Source organism: Talpa europaea, assembly GCF_964194135.1.
Source record: "Talpa europaea genome assembly, chromosome: 14".
NCBI classification, from domain to species: domain Eukaryota; kingdom Metazoa; phylum Chordata; class Mammalia; order Eulipotyphla; family Talpidae; genus Talpa; species Talpa europaea.
In genome coordinates this window covers 30,868,656-30,895,081 of record NC_140082.1, presented here as the reverse complement: position 1 = coordinate 30,895,081, position 26,426 = coordinate 30,868,656, and the positions used below count along the sequence as shown (strand labels likewise).

The 26,426-nt window shown below is 43.9% G+C and overlaps 1 protein-coding gene across 22 annotated transcripts in view; it reads left to right on the top strand.

The window, feature by feature from the left end:
• The window catches only part of CELF2 (CUGBP Elav-like family member 2), a gene marked incomplete at both ends in the record, with an annotated part of 490,184 nt that overhangs the window by 407,766 nt on the left and 55,992 nt on the right, over positions 1 to 26,426 (top strand). For all 22 annotated transcript variants that reach the window (XM_084253948.1, XM_084253950.1, XM_084253942.1 and 19 more), the window contains 2 exons: positions 9,876 to 9,924; positions 18,767 to 18,901. In XM_084253948.1, the coding sequence (XP_084110074.1) occupies positions 9,876 to 9,924; positions 18,767 to 18,901 (184 nt within the window). The remainder of the gene's footprint in view (positions 1 to 9,875; positions 9,925 to 18,766; positions 18,902 to 26,426) is intronic.

Genomic DNA, 26,426 nt, shown 5'->3' with positions numbered 1-26,426 from the left:
CCATTTCCAAAATTATTTCATACCCCCCATTTTTTGTCATTAAAACTTATAGATGTAAACAGAGGATTGTAGACAAACATTCCTTTAATAGTTTAAGCTACTTTTGCTTTGCTTTTAACCATTTATTGGGACCTCACCAGAATGGCCCAATTGCTTATTACATCACAAAGATGAAGTGATTCAGAGAAAAGGACAAAAAATCATCAAAGAAATCACTTTCTGTTCATAATAACAATGCTAAACACAACAACAATATCTTAAATAACAGCTAACAGGTACCAAATCTGATCAGAAAAAAGGTCATAGGTTGACCTCAAAGTAATAGTAGCTCTTAAATAACAGCATTCCTAAAAGCCTCACGCTTGTACTGTGTTCTAACGATTATTTTTCATCCACATTTCATACCTCCTGTTTTAAGTCTATTCATTTTTCTTCTAATTTTAAGAATAAATAAAGCAAAATGGAAGCTTGTGTTATTATTTAGTGTGAAAACACAGAACCTAATCATAGCTAATGAGTATAATAAATGCTGGGCTGTAGCTGCCCTTGTTTGTATGTGTTTTATATACAGAAGGTAACAGGCTGAGTCACTAGGATGCCAAGTTACAGATGGGGTTGTGGAATGTTATTTGACAGCCGATTAGAGTAATCTGTCAGAAATGATGACTTAATCACCATAACAGATTCCAAATCCCCTCATAGAATTCCTCCCAGAGTAATCTAATTTTCCTGCAATATTTTATTTAACGTATTTTATTTTATTTTACTTTGGCAATATTAAATGGTTTCTCTACTTATATTTTTTCTCCTCTAATATCCCACATAGTTGTAACCAAAACATAAATAGGTGGTGTTGTGATAGCTAAAGACTGCCTTGGAGCCTGATAAGCCAAAAGCTGATAACACCCTGGGTTCTATAGGTTTTTCTCCATCACTGGATTATTAGTCTATATGAAAAAAGCTGGGAGTTGAGCAACTCTAGCTGTATGCTTCTTAGGGCACTAAGAAAGCCATTTCTTCCAGTATATTCTCTTAGCTTTCACACGGGACCTTTGCCTTTTGCCCTCAGGGAAACCCTCATACTATATACAGTCTTAATGACAAAGACAATGATGACTTCATTGAGCACTTGTGACCGCAGCCAGTGCTTTGAGCTCTTCATGTGTATCAATGGCTTCTAGGAAGAAGTAGTAATTTATTTCCACTCTGCCTCTCCCTCCCCCACCACCAATGTGGTGATTTGCCATCAGAAGAGAGAGGATGGTTTATGTTTCTTCGTGGTCATCGTGCTCAAAGTCACTTTTTTCTTTCCTTGACTTAGGTCACTGTATAGAATATATATGTCAGTAAATACTGGTTCAGAGTTTTCTATGCACCTACTGTTAACTCAGTTAATGGCAGGGCACAAAGGAGTGGTTTGGAATAGCTCGTGACTCACAACACAGACGATCCCCATGCACTCTGCTTCCACCAAGGATTTTCCTCCCAGAGGTTAACTATGTACTCTCTGTTCTCCAGAATTTCCAAAGCAGCATTGAAATAAACAAGCATTGTATCATCCAGTCAGTCAACATAAAGCCAAATACCAGAGCATTCTGGATGAAGTGATGGTTTATCGAACAAGTATGCCACATTTTGATTCATTTTCTAGATTGCTGTCTACTTTCTTATGCTCTTAGTTTGTGAAGAAACCACAAAACGTAGGATCACTTTGTATCAGTGATTCAAAATTAGTTTCCTCTCACAGAGCCATTGATAAGCTCACCTTGCTGATTATCAGTTTCCTTCTTATCAACATAGAGAACATTTCAGATCACTTGTCCCATGAAACAAACCTGAGACTAATCCCGTTGTGTGTCTTATTTAGAAAGGCCTGCAGGGGTCGTGGGGGCTGAGCTAGCATCGAGGCTCTATATGACAGCATGCAGTTCCTACCAGCCGGTGGCACATTGATGGGACTACACACTCCTATTGTGGCTGACAGGCCATGGTGGATTCTTTCATTTATTATAGCTTTTAAAGTTTTCTTTCCTACCTATTTCATGGCAAAATCTCATATACAGTGAGTATTATTCTGAGGCTACCAGGTTATTTTATCTGCGCATATGAGGTAAATGCACACGTATACATACATACACACACGTAGGCCTGCGCATTCCCGGTGGATTTCTAATTGGGGAAAACCCTGCATATTGAAACAGTCTTCATGTCTAGTATGGAAGAAGAAAGTGATGGTAATTTTATATATTCTTAGAAACCCCAAACTCACTTGCAGTCCATGTTAGGATATATGCTGAAGGCAATATGGAGGAGTAGTTGGGAGCTTCTGCCTCATCCCACTTCCCCCAGGACCCTGAGCATGGCCCTTGCTCTGTGGCTGACCTTGATGTGACTTAGCTGAGTAAGTAAACCCCTCTGTCCCTTGGTTTCCCATGCATGCCCATCTCAGGATTATATTGAGAATTAGTTAAAATATACAAAGAACTGGGCACAGGCAGTTGAGCACAGCACTGTGAAGCTGTCTGCAGCCTCTGAAGTGCGGGTTCGATCATGGCCAGCTGTGGAGACACCTGCATGGTGCGGCAGACCTCTCCTGTCTTGCCCGCCGCTCTCCTCAGCAGTGTATTTCAGTCAATCTGCCTGGTCTGTGCCCCACTCTGTCTCTGGTGAATCCTCTCACCCTCCCGCACATCTGGCCTGTACCCTGGTCTTGTATTAAAAAAAAATAAAATAAACCTTAAAAAAATATATATACACACATACACACACAAAGAACCTACAGCAATGCTTAATGAAGGAAAATTGAAAGAAGGAGAGATTTCCTCAGTCCCCACAAAAGGTGCCAAAATTCACCACTGCACGTCCAACTTGGGCTTTTGCTCAGTGGGAAAATCTGGGTGTGGATGACCCAGCACATTTTCTTGTCCTGTAGTTACTGGCAGGGGTGTCATTCTAATGACCACCTCTTTGCAAGTTTACCATTCAAAAAATTGAAGAAATTCAAAAGTTACCATTCAAAAATGGGAAGAAACTGAAATGTTCTTGTCCAATACTCACTAGTCAACATTCTTAAAGTTCCTGGGTTTTCCCAACTTCCCTTATGCAGAACATAATGCAACAGTGACTGAAATGGCAAAAATGCCTTCCCAGAGAGATAGGGATCCCCACAGAGCTTTCGGGGTACTGAACTTCCTGAGAGAAACTCGGGAAGTGTAGGGGTTCTGGCATTTCTCAATCCATTATACAACAGAATGTGGAGAATTCTGCATGAGCTATGTTTGTGTTGCCAGAGAGCAAGGAGAATCCAACTTGTCTCTGCTGGTTGGAATCCTTCCATTTTCTCATTTGGTGCGGAGCTCTCTTGTGAATTCCTATCCCCTCTCTTTCTACCTTTAAATATTTTATGGGCAGTAAGCTTATAATATGTGCCATCACGGCTGCTCTCTCCAAGGGTCAGGATGGGTTTAATAATGAGATGCATCACAGTGACTCTGTAAAACCCATTTCAGGTTAAAAAATGGCATGTTTTATTGAATCTCGTGTTAAAGGTGGTTAACTCATCCATTGGTGATGGCTGGGGTTAAACAAGTTTCAACATGAGTTCCTCCGTGTGTGAGAAGCCAGCGGCGTCACCTTCCGCTCGACCCACGGCCTTCTCCTGGGCCCCGTCGCTCCCAGACTCTGGCCTGTGTCATCACTGGCTATTTAAACTCAGGAGCCTCCCCTGTTCCTCCCAGGACTGAGGCAGGGAGGTTTGGAGAAGTCACCCCGACAGATGTGGCTTATAATGGCAAGTCTGGAGAGCAGTCAGTGGACACTGGTGTTTGTGGCCAGCCTCATCGCTGTCACCATGACATGCCGGGACCCGTTGTGGAGGCGGTGACAGCTGCTGCCAGGTTTGGGTATAGCTCCCAGTGCAGGCAGTTGCCCCTGTAGACGTTGGGTGATGGCTTTGCTCCAAAGTTGAATCCTCATTTTCATTTTCATGAGCCGCAGCTGGGCTCTTCTGTGACAAATTGAAGGTCAGCACATTTCAGAAGGGAGGAGCATTGGGTCCGATCAGAGAGCTGTCGTGCAGAGGAACAGGGTTCTGGAAAGCCCTGCTCTGTATGTGCGAGGTAGAGGGAGGCAGGCCAAGCCCGCTTGCTCATTAGGAGACAGGATAAAGGCGGAGGCTTCGTGTGGGAAGGTGGATGTGCCGCCCGCAGCAGAGGTCCAGCCGGTGGCAGGAGGGGAGGTAGGGATGCTGTGTCCAGGGGGAGCAACCTGCGTGCAGTCACGGATGCCGTGCTTAGCTGTGACACAGAAAACATGGGGAGGTGCAGCCCTTATCCTCAAGAAGCTCCAACTCGCTGAAAGCCTAATCAGACCCCGAGGAAATGGCCCTTGAGTGAGCTGCGGAGACAGCTCTTGTGTGAGAGGCGTGCCTTCTGTGCACTTGATGCGATGCTTAATACACAGATGTCCCCAAAATTAAACCTCCCGTTTCTAAGAAACATGTTTGGCTCCAGTCTCCTTCTCCTTCCCACCCCCTGAGGAGGGAGCTCTTAAAATCTCCCCTTTCATTAGATTTCATTTGTTTTTAAACAGGTAGGGCTAAATAGAGACCGAGAAGGTAACCAGTGCCGTAATGTATGACTTGAGGCAAAATGTTGTTCCACCATAAAGCGAAAAAGCAATTCATATGCAGTTGAAGAAATCTTCAAGGAAATGGATTTAGAAGGCTGTCTTCATAGAAACATAAACTTGATGAAATATGTGAAATCAAATTTACTGCCATGAGCCAGGATCTATTTCCAAATGGATGGATCTTGCATTTTTCTGTGGGACAAGCCGTGGGCCAACAGGGAGGCCTCCTACTCGCTGCGCTTGCTTCAAGAACAGCTGACTTGAACCCAAGTCATAGACTTGCTTCTCCTATTTCCTCTTACCTCAGGAAGGCTACCCCGCATGTCACAGGCTGTAGGTTATAACCTCCCTAGATTCTTTCAGCTTTCTAGACAAATCATGACAATACAGACCACTGAAGATTTCTTCAGACAAGCAGTCCAGTGTGGTTATGGAGACAGAGCTTCAATTTAATTAGCACCTGTCTCTTAGGAGATGCCTCACAAAACTGACTGACAATCATGTGCTCATTTGTCATAGACACGAGGATGAAGGAGCCCCCTGGGGAACTAGCCACAACCTTGACTCTGAGATTCCCTTACAACTGGTCAGATGTTAGGAGATTGGATGAGTGACTGCCAACCTCCCTGGCCCTTCCCCTGGTCTGATGTTGTCAGCTGGGACCTACCCGTGCCAAGCACAGCATGGAATGCCACTCTCCAACCCTCACAGTGTATATGTTCCACTTCTGGGGTCATAAAGAAGCAGTATTGAGAAGCTACAATTGTGATACCTTGTGCTTCATCTTGAGTTCTTGGGGAAGGTGGTAAGGGTGTAACCTCTGACTGCCAATTTTAATCCCGAGGCCAGTTTTAATTCAGGGTTGAGTAGATGTGCATTGTTTGCGTCATACATGAAATTTTCCTACCCACTAGCATGTCCCTCACTGTTAGCCTTGTGCTTTAGGTATTTTGTGGTGAATGATCTGCTTTAGCAACTTCCATTGCTTCCTCTACTGGTTAGAATGTCACATTGTTATTCTTTAGTAACAACATGAGCTGTTTTCTCTTTGGGCTTCCCATTCTGTTGTCCTCTTCCCTGAAATGTCCTTCACTCATTACTGGTTAGCCGCTGAGAAGCCTTCTCCAGCTACCCCTTCCTTTTCCGTGTTGGCATCTCTTCCGAGTTACTCCACTGCATGTGTTAGTGTGGCCTGGGTCTTCCTGTGGGAAGTGACTGGTGGACCGTCCACTGCGTGACGAACTCCATCAGGGGCCTCTTCTCTGTGTAGCCCCAGCATGTTAGAGGTTCTGGTAACAGCAGAAATGAGTGGGTGAATGGGTAGTTGTTGTAGCATCATGGTGCTGGGTCAAGTCTTTGGAACCAGTCCCTCAGAACCCCTTTATTACAGCTGGAAACTTTAAAATAGGGTGCCTTCTCCTTTACAAGAGCTTTCTGACTCCACTCAGAATTCTCATGGAGTCATGGGATTTGAGGAAGTAAAACATTATAAGAAGGACTCCTCCAAACCATTTTTTTTGTCTTCCTTGACATTTACATCCTGTATCTTATCAGAAATTTGTAACTCAAATGAACTGTTCATGATAATGAGCCATTCTTAATACAGTCTTGATTGAATACCTCTCTCCAAGAAGGTCACAGTGCTTTACATACATTAATCTAAATTGTCTTCAGAAGATACCGAAGTAGGGCGACCACCAGTTAGAATTCACCAGGGTTTCACATTCCAGATCTCTGCAAAGTTCTCTTCTGCCCCACCTTGGGGCTTGGAAAACACCATAAGAAACTTGAAGTCTGAGGTGGCAGGCGCTTCTTTATTACTATCGCCATTGTATTCTAGAGCCTTCTGGGTAGTCTTAGGTTAGAAACTGAATGAATTCTCTCACAGCTGAAAAAAAAAAAAAAAAACAGGAATCAAGTCTTGGTATAAGTCATAAAGCTACTAGGTAAAGCATTCTGGGACTTTAGACCAAGAGAAGATTACTTTCACCTGAAGGGATATTGCAGGCTCCTTCTACCTGGGGTGTGTTCAGTGAATGGAGCCTATGTTCTTCATCATAGGCTCATATATCCAAGGTCCATATTGGCCATTTTATGGAGAAGCCACATCGTATGGGAACATCAGCCTGGATTAAGAGTAGGTAGCTTAGATTTCTGATCCCAACTTGTCTTTTCCAGTTGTGTGTCCCTAATGAAGTTGCTTATTCTCTTCAGACCTATAAATCAAGAATTTAGAACTATATGAGTCCCAGGACCCTTTACTGCTCTAGAGTGGAATGATTCTGTCCTAGAGCACCCAGCTTTCCTTTTCCAGACCACCACACGTGGCACAGATTGATCTGAATGCTCACAACACTCTGTGCTCTCGTTCTGATGTTGGCCACCATGTTTTCTTCATTATGTATTTGCATATCACTGCTCCCCAAGGGCAAGAGTTACATTCATTTCATTTCTGAGTTCCATGGGGAATGTAGGCACACTTACCTCCTCTCTCCTGTTTCCTTAACCTGTGACTCTCAACTGTGTCTTGCCAGCATGTTAACCTGTACAAGTCTCTCCTGTCTTGCCAGCATGTTAACCTGTACAAGTCTCTCCTATCTGGAAAGGAAAGATTCCCCCTCCCATCCCCCACCAATATTCCTCCAAGCTTCCTGTTTTCCCCACTCCAACAGCCCTCTGCCTTCATTAAACTTCTTAAAATAGTTGTCAACATGTGTCACTTGCATTCTTGTCTTCCTTGTGACTCCCCAACTCCCTACATTCTGGTGCTCTGGCCCTCACCACTTAGAGAAACTGCTTTAGAAAAATTTCCTAAATAGTTTTTTTTTTTTTTTTTTTGCCAAACTCAAAAGGATTCTTAAGCATTTTCATCATAGCCTCTAGCAGTGCTTGCTCGGACTGCTGCCTTGTTCATGAAACCTTCCCTGTGTGGCCCTTGTGGGACTGGGGATTCCTGCTCCTGCTCCTCTCACGGCCCTTTGCTCTGTCCTCCATGGACTCCTCTTTGTTTCAGACCTGGGCGTCTCTCTCTGTCTCATCCTCACATCCGGCCAGATGCTTCTGAAGGCTTGACCATCAATTTCACATGAATGTTTGCAGTAGCTTCTTCTTGGATATTTGTCTTCCTGCCTCCTCCTGTGTCTCTCTCCCACAATCCCTTCTCCATTCTTTGACCAAATATAACTTCTAGAATTCAAATTTGATCCTGTTGCCTCTGTTACTTCTTTATCTGACTATAGACTCTAGACAAAATCTTAATTCCTTTGCATGCCAGATCTCCTAGGACATGGAAGCTGACTACCTTTGCATCCCTTCTGTGCTCTTACCACATATGCTCGGGCAGGACTGTGTTCTTATCACTGTATCCTGGCATGGGATATTCCAGTGGTTCCCAAGGTACTTCCCCCCGCCCCCCGCTTCTGCTGACTTTAAGACTTGGCCTTTAGGACTCAAGTAACACCTTTGCTACAAAGGCTTCACTCCCCTTGCCAAGCAGATTAAAGTGCCCTCTCCCCTGGGCTCCCATAATACCTTGCTTCCATTCCCATGGTAGCACTGACCGTGTTGCTAAAAGGATTGTTTACATGGCACTCTCTACCACCACCCCATGAGCTACTGAAGGGTCTAAACTTTGTCACTTAAATTTTGTTCCCCCACATCTTACCCCACAGCCTGGGACACATTAGGGAGGTACTTCATAAATATTTGCTGAGCAAGAGGGTAAAGGCATACTGGTAGCTTAATCAAAGACTCAGTCCATCTTCCCCAAACATTGTTGTTCTCACCATTGTCTATGGATGGAGGCTACTTTTTCTAGCCCAAATCAGGGGATTCCACAGTTTATGTCTGCCTGCTTTTTTAGGTATCTATTTCAGGCTTTTCCAAAAAGACTGATCTACCTACTGACCCACCCATACAACATTCCATTCTCCTACCCCAAATTGAATCTATTAATGGAGTGGGGGTAGGGATAGACCCCACATCTCAAGGCCTATGTCCTGTGCATAAGAGCTTCTTGCCTTTTAGAATCAAGCAGCAGCTCTGAATTATTTAGCCTCTTTTCCCCTTGATTGTGCTCCATCTTTCCCTTTCCTCTTGTGTTTGGAAGATCACGCAGGTACTAGGTGCACATGGTCCTGACTGCCTGATAATAATTTCCCATCATTCGAGTGCCAGAGCCAAGTACCATTCCCCTTTCATTTAAATTAGATAAAACCCAGAGCTGTGGCTTGCAGGTGATGGAAGTCCACTGGGGAAATTAGAGGTTCAGAGAGAACGGGACCCATTATAATAAAAGCATTTGCACAGTCAGTGATTCCATCTACCCTGTGGCTTCAATGTTCCTTAGGGTATGATGAAATATGAAGCAACAGGACCTTTGAAAGGAGTTTGAGGAATTTATTTTAATTGGAAATGGTGGTGGCATTCTGCCCTGGGAGTAAACCCTGCCGATCGTGCTCAGTGGTGTGATGGGCATTTATAAAGAGGGCCCAGTTTTGCCACAATTCAGGATCTTGATACCATTTTGTCTCTGGTTCTTTCTCCTCCTATATACACACTGAACTGGATAGTAAGAGTCTCCTTCTTCCATTATTTCAGTGACTCTGCATTTTTATTCCATCCTTTGTGTTTAATACAAATTAGATAATGGCTCCTAAATCTGTCAACCGCTGGACCTTCAAATTACTCCTAACTATGAAACCTAAGAAAAATTCATGCAACCGACACAGAAAGGCCAGAAGAAAAACAGACAATCTGCACTTAATTTCGTAACAACACAAAATAACAGGGGCTGTTTCTTCAGCTCATCCTATGTCCTTCATATAAAATGTCACAACTCCGCTATGCAGGTGTCGCCTCCATTTCACAGATGAAGAAACTGAAACCCAGAGAAGTTAAAACACTTGCTCAAGATTCCGTAGTGATGATGAATGGCAGACCAGAATTACCTAACAGATAGAGGCAGAAACTGTCTCAAACCTGGTTCCACCAGGTTTTGAACTCAAGTCTGAGTGTAAAGCCCAAGTTTTTAAATACTGTGTCACAGAGTCTTTTACTGAAAAGGACCCATTCTTAAAGATCAAACAGAGAATTGCATTTCAATGTAATTTTAGCTGGGAGAGGTCTTGTTATTATGAATGTGCCCTTATAATATTATCGGTACTGGAGTTTAATAGCATGGAATTTCTGAGACTGTTTTTACAGCTGTTCAATCTGCCTTTACTTTCTCACTTTTGTATTTTTAGATGCATCATCCCATTCAGATGAAACCTGCAGATAGTGAAAAGTCAAACGGTAGGTGGTAACTGTCTCATTTAATGTCTTGTTTCTTTAAATTAAGAGGTCAGGTGGGGGAGGGAGGCCCAACCCCAGTGGCTTTTTCTCTCCAAATGGGCAGAGCAAACACCAGGAGACTTCCACTGCACTTGGTATGTCTGGAGAAATGCCACTTCACTCTCCTGCCTCATCTATATGTGCTGTGGAGTTCTGTGGAGATGTTAGGAAAATGGTTTTCTGTGTCCCTCTGTCCGGGACTTGCTCTGTGTGGTGACCCCGTGGCCTTTGGCTCTTATTTATCTCTTCCTACAGAGCTACCCAAGACACCTGGTGGGGGGGATGACCTTACACTGTGCAGAGAAGATGAATGGAGAGGAAGTGCACACTAAGAATTAGGCTATTGCCTTTCTCTTTTCCATTTGTTCCTTTTTGGCTTGGAGACTCTCGTTGCACTCTTCTCTAAATTGTACAGATGCATTTGCATCCGAATTCATTCAGAATTCAGCCTGCTGATTAAATAAATGTACACTCACTCGCTGTAAAAATATGCATTTTATCAAGTCCATGAAATAATGGAGATTTGCCTCTCCAAGACACGAGAGGGTGGACGGCCACATTTTTCTCTCTCAAGTTTCTGCTTCCATTTATACAGACCTGCTGTCTCTGTTTTGTTCTTTGAATTTACTAAAATGGATGGTAAAGGAATCTTCTACCTTCTGAGACCTTAGCGCTTCCCTGTCCCACTAGACTGACATAATCAGCACTGTTTCCTTCCACAGGCAGTTCTGCTCCTCATTAATTAGTAATCAGGGCAGAAGCCACGCACTTAGAGATCTGCATATCTGCAAATGTAAATTATGATTGGGCTCTAAATCTCTCCACAAGGTATTTTTTTGCTAATTGTATTGCATCCCATTTTCTAGCTTCTTCACAGACTAGAAAGTTTTAAGAATATTCTAAGTCCATCATGGTGAGGCCAGGACTTGACTTGTCTGTCAGGGAGTATATGTTGGGGCTTCTGCCACCATCCTGTCATCAGCCACATGCTTTTCTGAGAGTTAAACCTCTGCTTCTTATGTCACTACCACGAATGTGGCAGTCCCAGTGGGTCTAAGATCCGGCCCCGTTTTGTTGCAGGACCTTTATCAAGTCACTTCATCCCTTGTTCTCTGGTTATTTGTTGATAACTCACTGTGCGCTAGGCACATGGCCAGGGGCTGGGGCCACAGAGGTGAATTTTAAAAGCAGTCTCCAGAAGACACTGTCCCCGACCCCATAGACCTTACATTCAGTCTACTGACTTCAGTGTCCAATAGTCTCAAAGACTGAAATTTAATCTCCGCAGTCATAAAAACAGGTTAATGGTAGCTACTGTATATAGCTTTTTTTTTTTTTTTTGGATACATAAAGATGTTTATAACAGTACTTTGTAAGTGTCAGATCGCTTCTTCAAAATGTTGATTATAACCACTACCTGCATTTCCCTGGCCTTACGTGGTTCTGCTCTGAACACGCCCGCTCAGAGGCTACATCCCCATGCCAAGGCCTGGAGCCCAGGGTGGAGACTTCCAGCCTGTTATGTCCCTCCGTGGGAGAGAGGAGAGGTGAATCAGAGATTTGGGGGAGGAGGGAGTAGATCCTGTGAAGGTCATCTTGGAGCTTTGGCCACCACAAGATGCCCCCTGTCCTTTGGCCCTATAATTCTGTTAACTCTGTCAGGATGAGAAACAGGGAATCGAATCTGTAGGAAAAGGTTTGTTTCCGTTTTGAGCCTTAGGTGAAAGTTATAAAAATAAGATGAATTAGAGCACTGACTTGGAATGTTTGACCTGAAATCCCCAAATGATATTGCTAGGAAGGGATTTCTTCTTCTGCATTTTCTCCAGTGCAGGGAGACTCCTGGCTTGGGGTCCTATCCGCAGGAGAGCTGCCGGGAGCTCTCAGGAAGGTTCAGTGCCCTTTCTGCCCCACGTCTACTCTGGACGTGAAGAGTTATATTGACTTTGGGCCTAGTATCTCAGCAAGAGAAGAAATCTGCCGTGGATGTACCTTGTTTTCCACATCCCCACAGCACTGGGCACTGTTTTACTAAGATGAGAGAATACCTAAAAGTGCTATTTTCAGGAAACAACTTGGGGTGGCAGTTCAGTGCAATTCTGCGGAGTCCATACTAACCCCTGACCTTGCACTTGTTTGCTGTGTCCTTGGGCACATTCCATAACCTCACCCACCTCTGTGTGGCTAACCGTAAGAAGAGGGGACAGTAGTGTAGTCTGAGTTCTTCTTGTAACACCTTCCTTACCAAGCCATTCAAGGAGCACGTAAGTGAACACCTATAAAGAACCTGGTATCATACCTGGTGTGTCTCAGCTCTGTGCTTTGCTAGCTGCTGGCTAGTGCATCCCGAGCAACAGAGGCTGCCACTTTCAGCCTTGACCTCTCTCTCCCAAAGCCTAGATCCGAAGGAAAACCCCAGACCCTCTTCTTGAGCCAGTTCTCCCTTTACTTTGTGGATTGACCTTCCTTTTTATTTCCAATTTCACTTTTTTAAAAAAGTCAAAAAGTGTAAATGGACTAAAAGCTGCTTTTACAGCGCTCTTCTTTACAGAGGCTAAAATGGAACCTCACCTTGCTTAGACAGGAACAGGTTTCAAGATTCTCCTTGGACCTGATTGAGGAATCAGGAGAAATGCATGATTTTTGAAAGCAAGTGATAAAAGCTGCAAGCCTGTTCTGATTTCACATGGCATTTTTTGACAGGTAAGCAGAGTTTCCAAAGCTCAAAGAGCACAAAGATTTCTTCAACTCAGATGCTCTAAATAGCTCCTATAGTTGTGAAAGAAGTATAACGAGCTCTAATTGCACTTTTATTGAGTTTGCTGACATTTATGCATGACACAAAGGACTCATCAGAGTTAGACAGTCACTGTCTTCATTATCAGTATGTTCAGATTTCCAAAACTTTGTATTTGCTGAGCAAGAAAGGACTGCTAATCACAGATTAATTAGTGATGGGCAAAAGATTTCCAGAAAAGCAATCATTCTTTTAAACTTTTGTCCATCTAGAGATTCTGATCAAAGGGAGCCTTCTGTGATGAGCCTCGAAATGCTGGGCAGCTCTTAGGTCCATCCTGGTTCTGAACATGCTTCCAGAATCTCCCAGGCTTCCTGGAGTCTTGCCCTCTCAGTCTGCTCTGATTTAAGCTGCAGCCTGTAGCAAATTTATATAAGCTCATCACATCTTGCTCCTTATCTCTTGTTTCTACTATGCAAGGGGTCCAAAAAAAAAAAAAAAATCCAACTCAGGATTAGCAAAACGTGTTAGAGTCTTTAGGAAGAACACACTGAATTAAATACCCAGATTTCAACAAATTCCAGCTTTTTTGTTGTTGTTTTCCCATTGCATGTGTTTGGGCGACAGTACAGGAAGGGCACTTGAGGAGCTGTGGATTGGAGGTATCAGTATAAACTGGTACAGACATGGTTACTGTCTTTTTTGCTCTCTGCCATTGAAAGGCCAGTTTTCCAGCTTGTAATCTTCTGCCGCGATGCAGGAAAATGCACCAGCTGTGCAGGGCTGAAACTTAAGCACAGTTGCTGAATCTGAAGTTGTCTCGCAGCGAGCGAGAACAGCATAGCAGTTCCCTTCGGTTTTGTGGGTGGGTCTCAGCGGCTGTAGCCAGTACTCACTCTGTGTTGTGCTCTGGGTTGAGAGGGGGATTGTTTTTTACTCTGTAGACAGAACATAAATCCATCCTGCTTTATCTCTCCGACCTCAGAAGTTGTCTGGGTCCTTAAGGCCTCAAATCCAGAAATGCCATTTAAGTCTCTGTCTCTTTTCTCAAGGCCTTCGAAACCTCTGGTGTCCATGCGTCAAGTTCAGAGCTAGCAAGAGTCAAGATAACTAAATATTGTCCGGGTGGGTGAAGACCTGCAAGCCTCCTGTGGACACAGGAATCGCAGGGAGTTCTACCCGCTTACTTTCTCATTTAATGGAAGATGAAGAAATAATTTTGAAATTCAAAGTGGAGAGACTCACGGATTTGGAGGCAGTAATTAAATGCCATATGTTAGCACTAACACATTGAAAAGTTGTTAATTAATTCAGGCTGCCCCGGATCCAGGTGTGACTTTGACAGATTGTACACCAGGGTGTTAGCAAAGACTTACAATTAGGGATTTTTTTAAAATGAAGTTTCTATTCCCCAAACTTAAAAAAAGTCCCACTTACACTTAAAATGTTAACCCTTTCTCATTTATACCATAGAAGGAGAACTTTAAATGGACTTTGACAGGGAAGCCCTTTCAGTTCTGCTATCCTTTTTTTTTTTTTTTTTTTTAAGATTTGTTTATTTATGCACACAAGAACTAGAGTACAGGTCAGAGGTATGGGGGGAGGGGGTGGTGGTGAGAGGATTCACCAGAGACAGAGAGGGGAGCAGAACAGGCAGACTGACTGAAATATACTGCTGAGGGGAGCAGTGGGCGAGACAGGAGAGGTCTGCTGTGCCATGTGATTAGCTCCCTGGCCAGGGATTGAACTCATGCTTCAGTGGCTGTGGACAGCTTCATAGTGCTGAGACTTAACCCCTTGCGCCACCAGGGAGGCCTCTCTGCTATCCTTGCTGGTGGCGGTGAACACCTATCTGTGAAGTTCTCTGTATATGAAAGTATTTTCCCTCATTTGTTTATTATCCTAAAGGAAAACAGACTTTTTCCCTATAATGCAGGGTCCTTATCTTTTCATTTTTTTGAATTCTCTTAAAATACCTAGTATGATATTATGAACATAATAGGTTTATTAAAGCAATCAGCTTTCTTATGGATTGAAAGAATCAGTAAACTACTTAATGCCTATGAGTACTAGGAAAATACACCAAGAAATTCATCAAAAATGGATAGAAAGTTAATGAATTCAAGATAACTACATTTATTGAAAACACCAACAAAGCTGTTTAGGGACCCCTAGGATGGGAATATCCTAGGAGTAGATTTTATGAATAAATTTTCACTGGAAAATCAGGAAACCTCAAGGCAGAGGAAAGCTGGGTGTGTGTGGTCAGCCCCCTTTTGCCATTAAAGCAAACATGGGCCAACTGTTAAAACCAAAGCAACTTCGGCTTCCAAAAAATTGTGAATATCCAGTGGCCTTTACATGTGTGCACGAGCGCTCGTGCGCGCGGACACACACACAGAGAGAGAGAGACAGACAGACAGACAGATAGACAAACAGACGGAAATGGCTGGTTTAAGTGTCCCTTCTTTTTCCCCTTAGGTGATACTTGTTAGTGAAAAATGTGAATTGTCTTTTATCTCCCTGCCCATCTGAGTTCACCCTTCACGATGCCTAGGAAGTCAGGATTTCTTCATAAGTGCTCAATATTCTTAATATGCATCTTAGGGGGAAAAATCAGTTGTGAGCTTACACTAGAGCTGCATGTTGACTTTACTCCAGCATCATCCTGGAGCTCAAAACCTGAAAATCATTTTAGCTAAATACCACAGTTACAGGTTTACCAGCAGAACCAAGGATCGACAGGGACTTTATCATTTGCTTTTGCTTAAAAGAAATAAAACCAGATTGTTCCGAACACTAGAAGTAAGGCAGGTTTTTTTGATTCTTGTTTTTTGTTTGTTTATTTTTACTCTCATAAGCATATCACCCAAGCTTCCTTGGGGTGGGAGTCTGAGAGACGAGGGAAGAAGCGGACAAGAACTGTAAGCTGCAAGTCCTCCCCTCTACTCTACCCCATCATGTATTATTCCTTCTCCTTCCACACAAGGAAGGTCGCAGGGATGCTGCCTTTAGGAGTCACCCATCACAGTGTCAAATACAAGAGATGCTGATAGGAAAAGGAGCTTCCTTCCCCGGGTCATCTGGGATCCCTTCCTAAGCTTAGATCTCTGTTGCACCAGCACGGCCTTGACTTACTCTGCTTTCCCCACTGCCCTGTAGTAGATCATTGGTAGTCCACTTACTCTGATGGGAGAAAGAAGGGTTTCTTAAATGTAAAATTTTTCATCTACATAAATAAAGTCAGATCCTCAGCAGCCTCCCCCCAGAAGTCAAAGCCAAGAACACCCATTGGCCACGTCTATTTAGATGAGTCTCGACATAGGTCGTGGTTTACACCATCTGTTTTCTACCTTGAACCCTTCCCTACAGATGAAGCAGAAAATGGTGTAGATTGTGCTAAAGTCAGGCTGCTTATTCCATCACCCCACAGCCCGCCCTAACTCCTGACGGTTCCTGTCCACTTAGTGCATTGCTCCCCCACCCCAATACCAATCTATCCGGACTGGCCCATGCTTCCTAAAGTCCAGCGTTTAGTCCTACATCTTCCCCTAAGCCTTTCTCCTTCAGGGCACCACTCATACTTTTCCAAGGGTTTTTCCAAGGGCTTGTGGTTTCAACCTGTCTTCCTTGGACCCCAAGTTTCTCTGTGTTGTCTTTGGAGCTGTGACAAGTATGGAGAGAGGTTGGGTAGAAAACATCCTGTAACCCATGAGCTTCAGTTAATCCAAGCATGTGGCCTGGGCAGCCCTCTCCCCACTACAGAGAAAGGAAGGAGAAAGGAAAAAGAGGAGCAGAAGGAGAATTTAAACCTTTGTTTCAGGAATGACAATTGTGAAGTCCACAGATGAGCTCATTCACCAAGGTCACACATCTCTCAGTGCCACACTGGAGATGGATGGGACCACCATTGCTCTCCCCTGAAGGCCTCACCTGCCTCTTCTGCTAATGCAGCAGAACCCTGGGCCAGGCAAGGAAGCCACCAGGTCCTGGTCCAGATTATCACCTACTCTTAAATGGCCCCAGCGAATCCTTCCCTCTGCCAGACTTCAGGGCCCCCTCTTAGAGTTAGGTAGAAGATCTTTGGTGTCCCTCACTTCCAATCTGGCACTCTTTGAGTCGGAGCATTTAGCTGTCTCTTTTTGACCCTTCAGAGCTGCGCTTTCCAGATAGCATTCACATGTGGCTTTTAAAATTCAAATTAGTTTAATTAAATCACATTAAAAATTCACTCCTCAACCTCACTAGCTACTTTTTAAGGACTTAGTAGCTATGTGTGGCTTTAGCTACCATAGTGGACATCACAGTTTCTCTGCCTGCCGAAAGTGCATTGGTCAGCTCCAGAGTAATTGCCTGTGTCACATCTCTGCTTCATGAATAGATATTCTGTCCCAGGTCCTGGAGGACGTGAGACATGGATTTTCACTTAGGAACTAAAAACAACCAGCCCCAGAAAGTCTAGAATATGTTCTTGTTGGCTAACTGAAAATGAGACACTTACTGTCCAGGGAAAGAATATGAGAAACAGAAATAAAAGCCATTTAGATATTGATGGCAGGACTACAAGACAGGTAGGAAAAGAAGAGTCACACACAAGTGATGCCTGGCAGGACCCTGTTCCAGCCAGAGTGTTGCGCCAGCACTCTGATTCTCTTTTTTAATTCTAAGAAATGGATTGAAATGAAACAGTGGGAAATCAGCCAGACTTCTCCCTTTGGGCTTCTGTGACAATATTTTGCTCTCTCCTAAAAAGGACTGCAAGCACTGTCCTGAAATCAGATATAATCATGCCCTAGGGGCTGAGTTTAGGCTAGTTATCCTGAGCTCAGGCGAAGAAAATCTCCCAAGTCAACTCAGGTGACTCTTCTCTCTACCTCTTGAATTTCCAAGCATTTTGGTGTCGTGACTCAAATATATCTCTTTTCATCATGAATCCTATCCCCAAGTGGGGAGAATAATATTGTTTCCTCCTTGCTCTTTATTTATTACTGGTTTCACCTGAACAAGGGCCCTCTCCTATGTGATTCTCAAGTAGCTCTACCTGTTCTCTTTTTTTTGTTGAAGATTTATTTATGCATACAAGAGGTGGGGTACAGGCCAGAGGTATGGGGGGCGAGAGGATTCACCAAGACAGAGTGGGGAACAGAACAGGCACACTGACTGAAATACACTGCTGAGGGGAGCAGCGGGCGAGTCAGGAGAGGTCTACTGCGCCATGTGGGTAGTTCCCCAGCTGGCCAGGGATCGAACTCTTGCTGCAGAGACTGCAGACGGCTTCACAATGCTGTGCTTAAGCCCTTGTGCCACCAGGGAGGCCCTGTACCCATTCTTTTAACTAGAATTGCCTTTCTCTTTGGTCATTACCTACAGACCAGGTGTGTGCCCTAGTTAGAGTGCATGACCTGTGCTGCCGTGAGGAGGTCACTGACTGGCTATCCAGAGAAGTGAGCGTCTCTCTCGTCTCTTTCTTATCTGGATGGTGGGGGAGGAGGGGAATGGAGGTTTGTGAAGCAGGGGGAGAAAAATTATTTTCTTCCATTGAATGCTATGTTAATAGTTTTGCTTACTATTCCACTGTATCCGTTCCTGGTTTTTCCTCTCCTGACCTTTTCCTTTCCCTGTCACTCAAGTTAAAAAAAAAAAAAAATTGGCACCACCACCCCCGAAAAAAGACCATATTAAAATCAGTATCCAAATATATCTCTATGGAATGGTAGTGTTTAGCAATTACACAGCACTTTAACATTTCAGTAAACACATTACTGTTAGTTTCCAAAAGGAGGAAAGGACTTAACAACAGTGTTTCATCTCCTATTAAGATGTTTTATTAATAAGAACAAGCTCACAAAGAGATGGAATGTTCAGGAAGGTCAGGGTGAAAGAGCAGAGGCAAGACTGCTCACTCGGGAGGAAGGGAGACAGACAGACTGGGAGTCTGAGGAGGAAGCCTTGGGACCCCCAGCTCAGCCTCACATGATTGGGATTGGGTTTGATGTGGTAATGAAGCATTGATTACAAGAAAAAAGATGAAATGGCCTTTGCTCATTCATTATTTTTATCTCCTAGCTGTGGAAGACAGAAAATTGTTCATAGGAATGGTTTCGAAGAAATGTAATGAGAACGATATCAGGGTGATGTTTTCTCCATTTGGCCAGATAGAAGAATGCCGGATCCTCCGGGGACCCGACGGGCTGAGTCGAGGTGAGTGTGCTGTCTATAAAGTCTCTTTCCTTAAGTGCTAATTGGAAGCCTGTGTCACAGTCAAGGTAGATGTAGCCACTCTGCACAGCAAGAGGTTACCCAATAATATGTCCCGTGCGATAAAGTTATCCAACCTGAACTTTTCACCGTAGCTGAAATGATCACCTTTTATTTCTCAAGTCGAGAAGGTCTTGGTGCCAACATATTAGCTCAGGTTATCACTGTCAGACGGGAGGCCGATGGGCTGCCCTGTCATTACACATCCCTTTTCTATCTCAAATTGAAGTCGATATGTTGGGGGGTGAGGGAGAGGTGCAGAGGATGAGAGAATATTTGTTGTTTTCATCTTAGTCTTCTGGCTTTCCGCCTGTGCCTGAGAGAAACGCACAGGCCTCTTGACAGTGATGCAAACCAGGAGAAGACATTCTAGTTCCCACAGCATGCTGTCTAGCAATGGACTTAGATGGACTTAGTTAGCTGGGCCCGTCCTGGGAGATCGGGCTTGGTTTCAAAGAGCAAACCTCTTAGAGTCCTGATTGCAAGGAGTCCATTAAGTGACAGAGAAATGACTTCTTCCAGAATAAGATTGTAGGCTCTTCTTTGTCACCCTGATAGAAGCTGTGGCTCAGAGCAGTGATAAAAACAAGTACTTTTGCATGCAGCTATACAAAAGTCATCGGAAATAACCATTGCCTGGCCGTGTTTGCCTCCCCCTTTGACAATGCCACACACCCCCTTCCTAAACCTCCTAGAAGGGTCTTCCCTGTGTGTCATCTTATCTGAATACACCTTCCTGAGTCACATGCAAGGAGGCCAAAGTGGAAGTGTACAGGCAAAAGATAATGTTCAGTCCTCATAAGAAGTTGTATTTTGCAACATGAAGAGGAGTTTATTCTGTCAATGTATTTATCAGCACAGTTTCCACAAGGCCAATTAAAGTGCTTTCCATCCCCAGGGTACCCAGTTTCTGGTTCCAAGGCAGAACCACATGTGGAAAGCAAAGGCTGGGCCTTTAGTCTTGAGGCACTAATTTTCACCCATCTCACTAGTTTCACCTAAATTCAGCACCACCCGAGGAAGAACATTTGTTCTTTTGACTTTTAGACATAACGCTTCACAACGTCAGCTGTTAGAATTGAAGACAGAGAGAACAAAAGAGTTCCGCCTACATCCACCCCCGGAGCCCCAAAATGGAGGGAGTTGAGAGGAAAGCTGGGAGGAGGTGGAACAACTCCAAGCTTCTGATCCCTGTATTTTCTTCTGAAGGTGGTTTAAGAAAAAAAAAAAGAGGGGAGGAGGCATGAAAAGCACAGTTTATGCATTCTCTAACAATTCTGAAACTCTTGCTATTAACACTCACCCGGAAAGATGTGATTCTCTAAAAGTTGAACAAGACATGAATGATGTTGAATGTGATCCCCAAACAACAGGTGCCTCAGACTCAGCTGTGGCTTAGCCCTAAACCATTTCTGCTGTCAACTAGATAGCCCATTGTGCTGGTGATCTGCACAATCTCTGGCTCCTATACAGCTTCACAAGCAGAGAAAGCTAGGACTTGAATTCCGGTTCCCTCTGTCAACGTAGCACATTCATGCCACGAGAGCTCCAAGTCACATCTGTCCATTGGGCTCTGCTGCAGTCAGAATGGACGTGTGTCCACTTAGGCAGCAAACCAGTAAGGACAACACTCCGTGAAAAGGCAGTATAGCCAAGTGAGGGAAGAACAGGATGCATGCTTGCAGTCCCTTCCCTGCTGTCAACTTAGCTGCCAACTTGGTCATCAGAACCACTGTACATTCCTGATGTTATTCTCAGCCCCATTTCTGCGTTATCGTTGCATTTTTTTCATTCGGTAAGACATACCACAGCATGGAGACGAGGCAGGAAAGAAGGCCCTCAAATTACTCAACCATACTTACAGTGATTTTAGGTCAGTGACCCCAAGTTCCAACCGCAAAACTTATCCTGAGATGAAATGCCACCATCGTCAGTTCATGGGCCCCTCTATCCCTCAGTTTTCCCAGCTGTAAAGGGCAGGAGTCAGTCTCTGCCCTGTTAGTCCCATTGGCATCATTAGTTAATGAAGTGGTGGGTTTTCTGTAGAAGCAAACCCTCCACCGGGTTTAGTAGCAACCTTGACTGTGAAGTGTGAGTGCTTGGCTTCTTCCTCCCTCTGCTGGGCAGGCCTTCCTGTGCCATCTCTTCATCTCACTTTCCCCACCTGCCCAGGGTGGGCAGAGGAACAGCAGTGGTATCCGCCGTGGCCTGAGGTCCTTGAGCATACCTTGCTTCTGTCTTCAAGTGAGGCTTTAAAGCAGCCAGACTCTCATAGAAAAGAGCCAGACATGGTGCTTAACAGACAACATGGCTAATATAGTCTACCATTTGGCCCTGACCAGCTTTGGACTTCAGGAGCAGCCCATTCCTGAAACATGCTATGGGCTTGTGCTCATCAGTACTTGATGCAAAGGCTGCCTCCATGAAAAGAGCAGAATAGTTCTCCTTGCCCCCCGCTCACATTTTTTTTTTTTAATGGAAAAGTAATTTCTGGTGAACTGATGAGAATTCCCTATGGCAAAAAAGGAAAATGCTCATTTATAACCATTTGTTCTAAAATATAAAGACAGACAGTGGTACGTTTTTCAATTAGTAGGGACCCAGGGACTCCTGGGTACGGGGGACTGCTCCAGAATCAGTGCATTTGTTAAAAGAACAATTCCCTTGCATGCTACTATTTTGCTTTCATTAAAGAATTGTAGTTTCCAATCAAATATTAATAAGTGTCTCCCATTAGTGGCACTGCAGATAAAGGGTGCTCAGCATTTCTGGTCTCAGTGCCTGTTGCTGGCTCAGCCTTTTAAAAGTAAATAAAAATTAGGGGAATTGAAAGCTTGATGTTCTGAAAAGTACCTTGTAATACCAAAGCAGGGTATAAACTAGTGAATCAAAAGGTCAAAAATCAAACCAGTTGATGATGCTGAGGGAGAGGTATGTTGAGGGCCTGTTTCCCTGCTTGCTTCTGCCCAGCGCTGCTACAGGATGAAGACTGAGGAGAGGGCTGGTGTCACCGGCTCCTGCGCAGATTCTTAGTATCATTTCTTCTCTGCCTCTTCAGTAGTTTGAATTCCTCTCTGACAGGTACAAAGCTGAGGTTTCTCCAGGCCTGTTGACTTAGTCCTTCCCACCCCCTCTTGAATCAGAGCAGTGGGCTGTCGGGGCCCTACATTTGCACCAATCCAGCCCTGCTGTGAGTGCAGTTAGAATCACTGTCCTTTAAAAAAGAACATCATGCTCTGCATATTGGGAAGAAAGACTCTGTTACCCATCGTTACTCACCAGAAGCCAGCTCTGCACTGTTCTGAGATAGACACACACACACACACACACCAGGAAATACCCTGACCTTCCTGGCACACCCTGCGCTGGCCGAGCATGTTGAGCCTCAGCAGCTATGCAGACTCGGCCTCGCTTTAGGCTTTGTGCCCACATCCCAACACGCATTTCCCTAAAGGGGAAACCCATTCGTCCATCTTTTCTAATTTGGTAAACCTGATTTGAGATGCTCTCCAGCACGTCATGGTTTTAGCCCCTTCTGCAGCGGCAGAACGACCTCCATTGAGGCTCAAGTGCTGCCAGTGCCTCTGTTAAGAAGCAGACAGGACACCATGAGCCCACACATGGCAAGTCCAGTGAGCCATTCTCTCTCCAAATCAAAGCCTGAGGATTCTTAGCAAGGGCGTTTAGGTGACCTTAGCATATTATTTCCTAAAATACACACACATTCTCACTTACTCATAAATCCCACAGTCAGAATGGACCGTCCCACAGTCAGAATTGGGTGCAGTCTACAGGGTTTTCTGCACTATGGCAACAGATTATCTGTAACTGGGAGACAGTGAAGCAGTTTATTTCATTTTTCTTTTCCATAAACTGTAGTCAAATGCTCACTGCCATTTAAGGTAACTTTCTGCTTGTTTAAGAATATTCCAGCTGTGTTTATGATGTACCAACATTCTCCTGCCAAAACTTTTGACAAATGAACTGGCAATATTTTCAGGGATGTTGGCCGAGGACAGACTGGATTTAGTCATTAAATCCTCGTTTGTTTTGTTTTATCTGATCAGTGTATTAGGATAGGGCTTTCACTTTTATAATATGTCCACAGAGAGGACTCAGTTTTGACCATGACATTTCAGTCTCGCCCACATAGTACCTAAACATTCAGATTTGTGGAGACGCTTGTCAAATGCCCACTGGGTTATTAACTGTGTTTTGCCATCTTGCTCTGAATACAATAGTCTAATCTCTCGGGGATTTTGCCAGCTATTAAGTTCCAGTATGCACTCAACCTCAGGTAGTGTACACAAATGATGTCTCTAGGCCAATTTTAAATTCACTAACCCAACATCGGGGGTGGTACATTAGAATGTTGAGTTTGATGTCCTGATATTACCTTGATAGCCTGTGTTTAATAAATCCTAGCACTGCTGAAAAGATAATGAGGAAACCGGGCCGCATTTAGAGCTTTCTTGAGCGGATCAAGAATTTATCAACAAGTTTTCCATAGGTTGACATCTCCTTCCTGCTGCACAAATTATATGAAATTATGCTCCTTCCATTGAAATATAGCAGGTTGCCCTTGCTCTCTCCAAGAAGTAGCAGGAAAGCAAAGGCCCTGGCATTGTACGTGCTTTCACACGTGCCTGTACTTTTTCTCGTTGGTGGTGTTCAGAGCAAGAATTCATTAGTTCTCAAAATTCTGCAGCCAACAGCAAAGGTAGAACACCTGAGTTAAGATATCCTTTCAATTGAAATGACAAGTGTAATAGATGTGTTCCGAAATCTTCTCAGTGACAGGCCTACGTGCTTTCCTTAGATCCTGTCTGTAGGAGGAAATTACTTTGAGAAACCTTTCCCCAGTCAATCATTTATCTGTTTTAGCAGCAAGAAGGCAACCTCACCGAAATAAGAGAAATCCAAGTCCTTTCATTTCTGTTAGCAATCTCTGACATTCTGAAAGTGAAGCCTAAAAATAATTGCAAGGTAAATTACAAATTGGCCACATTTACAGGTGGATTGTGTGTTTGTGTGTGGGGGGTGGGGCTATTATGTATTTGGAGGCTGTAAGACAGTAATACATAGGCTCCCTTGTCTAACGACAACTAAGTTCCTTCATTATTTGGTCACCTGTATCTTTTGTCCCCATTCTGATTTCTCCTGCATTGTGGTGAGTAGCGAAAGAACTAACTGCAGACACAGCACATACAGCATTTTAGAACAGTGAGGGACCGACCCTAGTTCTCAAAACTAGGGTTGACCCTCGTGACTGACCCTAGTCAGCACAGTTGTCCTGTGAAGACTCTGAGCTCCTCTATAGCCAGAGCTTTTAACAGAATAAGAGGACAATTAAGACCTAATTGTTGCTGCCCAATGGCAAATCACATTGTTGACTTGTAGCAGAAGCCAGCAGTCAGTCTTAGTGGCAGGAGTTTATGTGACCAGGTTAGTGTAAAGCCAAAGATTTGAAGCCTAAATCGTAAAGCCACAATAATATCCTCAGAGGTGTTGAGAAGAAAAGTTAAATCTAGCCCTAGGACTGCCATGACCTCCCGATTTGGAGAAATTACAAAGGTTAACTGATCCAAGAAACTTTGGGTTCTGAAGTTGCTTAACTTCCTGCAGAGTGCCTTAGCGAAATACTTCGACATGAACTCTCCCTTTATAAATGACTCAATAATTTCCTCTCTTAAATAAGTGAACACAACACACAAGACAGAACTTGACAGAGCCCCTAAGGAGACGCCGTCTCTGCACCACTGCCAGCTGTATAAAAAGGTTAAAGAAGTCATCAGATCTGTCAGGTCATTTTGGGGGATGGGATCAGGATTATATAATTGGAAGCAACAGGTGAGCTTTTCCTTGCAGGCTTCATTGACAACAGGGCAGTGGTTGGAGTTGATAGCGAATTTTATTGTTCTATTGCTAATGCTTTTCTTTGGAGACCTGTTAATTGCTATATCTTTCTCACGAAGTTACAAAGTTCTGCTTCTTATGAAATTGTGGTAAATGCATAAACTGTGCCTTATTGATTTCTGTTGACATTTTACATGTTTTTTATGCATTCCTACCCTCCATTTGGAAACTGTCAGTTTGGCACATGTTCCTGGATAATAAGAGCAAATGAAGTGAATGAAGCAATCTTCTTGACTATTAAAAGCAGAGTTAGTCCAGGCTGCACATGCTTTCAAATATATCTCCATTAGAGTATTTGCCTTTGCTTCCATTATAGTCTCAAGATAAGAAATGGGAAAAGAGAAATCTTAGTGTGATTTCCTCTGTTAATGATGTTGGTAATAATCCCAATGTTTCTGAAGAGATATTACTTTGTAACAGATGATAAATTTGGGGCTCTCTCATTTTGGAGCTGAGCACCAGTATGGAAACCGTAGAGGTGCTGTCATCTGCCTCACACTCTATCACACACATCATCTAAATGCCTTAGAGAAGGCTGCTAAATTGCTGTTATTGATGGCAAGAGCTGTAGCCAGGACAGAGACAGGCGTCATGTTTAAATAGTAAGTCTCACCACTGCTAGAATGTCAGGGAACCACAAGGCAGCCCAGCCTTCCCAGCAAGCTGGCCTTCAGACCCCGTGAGGCCAGCTCACCTGGGAGGTGAATGTGAGATAAGTCTCCCACGTATGGAGAGATTTTGCGTATTAAAAATTATAGCATGATGCAAAAAAAAATGCATTGACTTATTTTCATGACTGGATGTTGGTGTGCTTTGGGGGAAAGGGGTAGACGTTGCTTTTCTTACTGCTGTTTGATTAAAAAATGCTAAGACAGTATTGACTTGATAATCTCACCAGGTACACATGCAGAGCAAAAGAAGAAAATACATTTTATGCCTCATCTATTGATCTCCACCAGCCAAGCAGTCTGCTGGTTATTTGGGTATAGAACGTTCTGTTTTGTGGCCACAGGGGCCCGAGTATCACATTGTTGATGCCGGAATTCCGTTTTCCTGAACTCACTCCGAGATGACAACAGGCTTCAGCCCCTCAGTGTTTAGATCTGCTTCATTTGGAAATCTTTTAAATAGTAATAATAATAATGTTTTGAGGAAATTGAGTGGAACACTAAATTATTCTCTGATACCTAAGTTCAAACTGTGCAAGGCTAAAGAAGCTGAAAATCAATGCACTTTTAAAGTCATTAGAGATCATAAATGAAATAAGCCTGCGTTGCTTTAGCTCAGCTTTTAGTGCGCTGTGGTATTATTATAAAATCAGCCCAAATCTGCATTAATTTCACAGTCTTTTTCTCTGAGGAGCCCAAGGGTGTGTGATGAATAAAATGTAAATTTCAGAAGGCAGTGTTTTTATTAGTGAAAAGGGCAGTGAGTCGTGTAGTTGAAGCAGTGACCTGCATGGTGGCTACACTGCTCCGGGAGCAGGGACAGGCAGGGGGAGTCCAGTAATTTCACAGCACAAGAACAGGACAGCCCTGGGGAGCACGGTGGG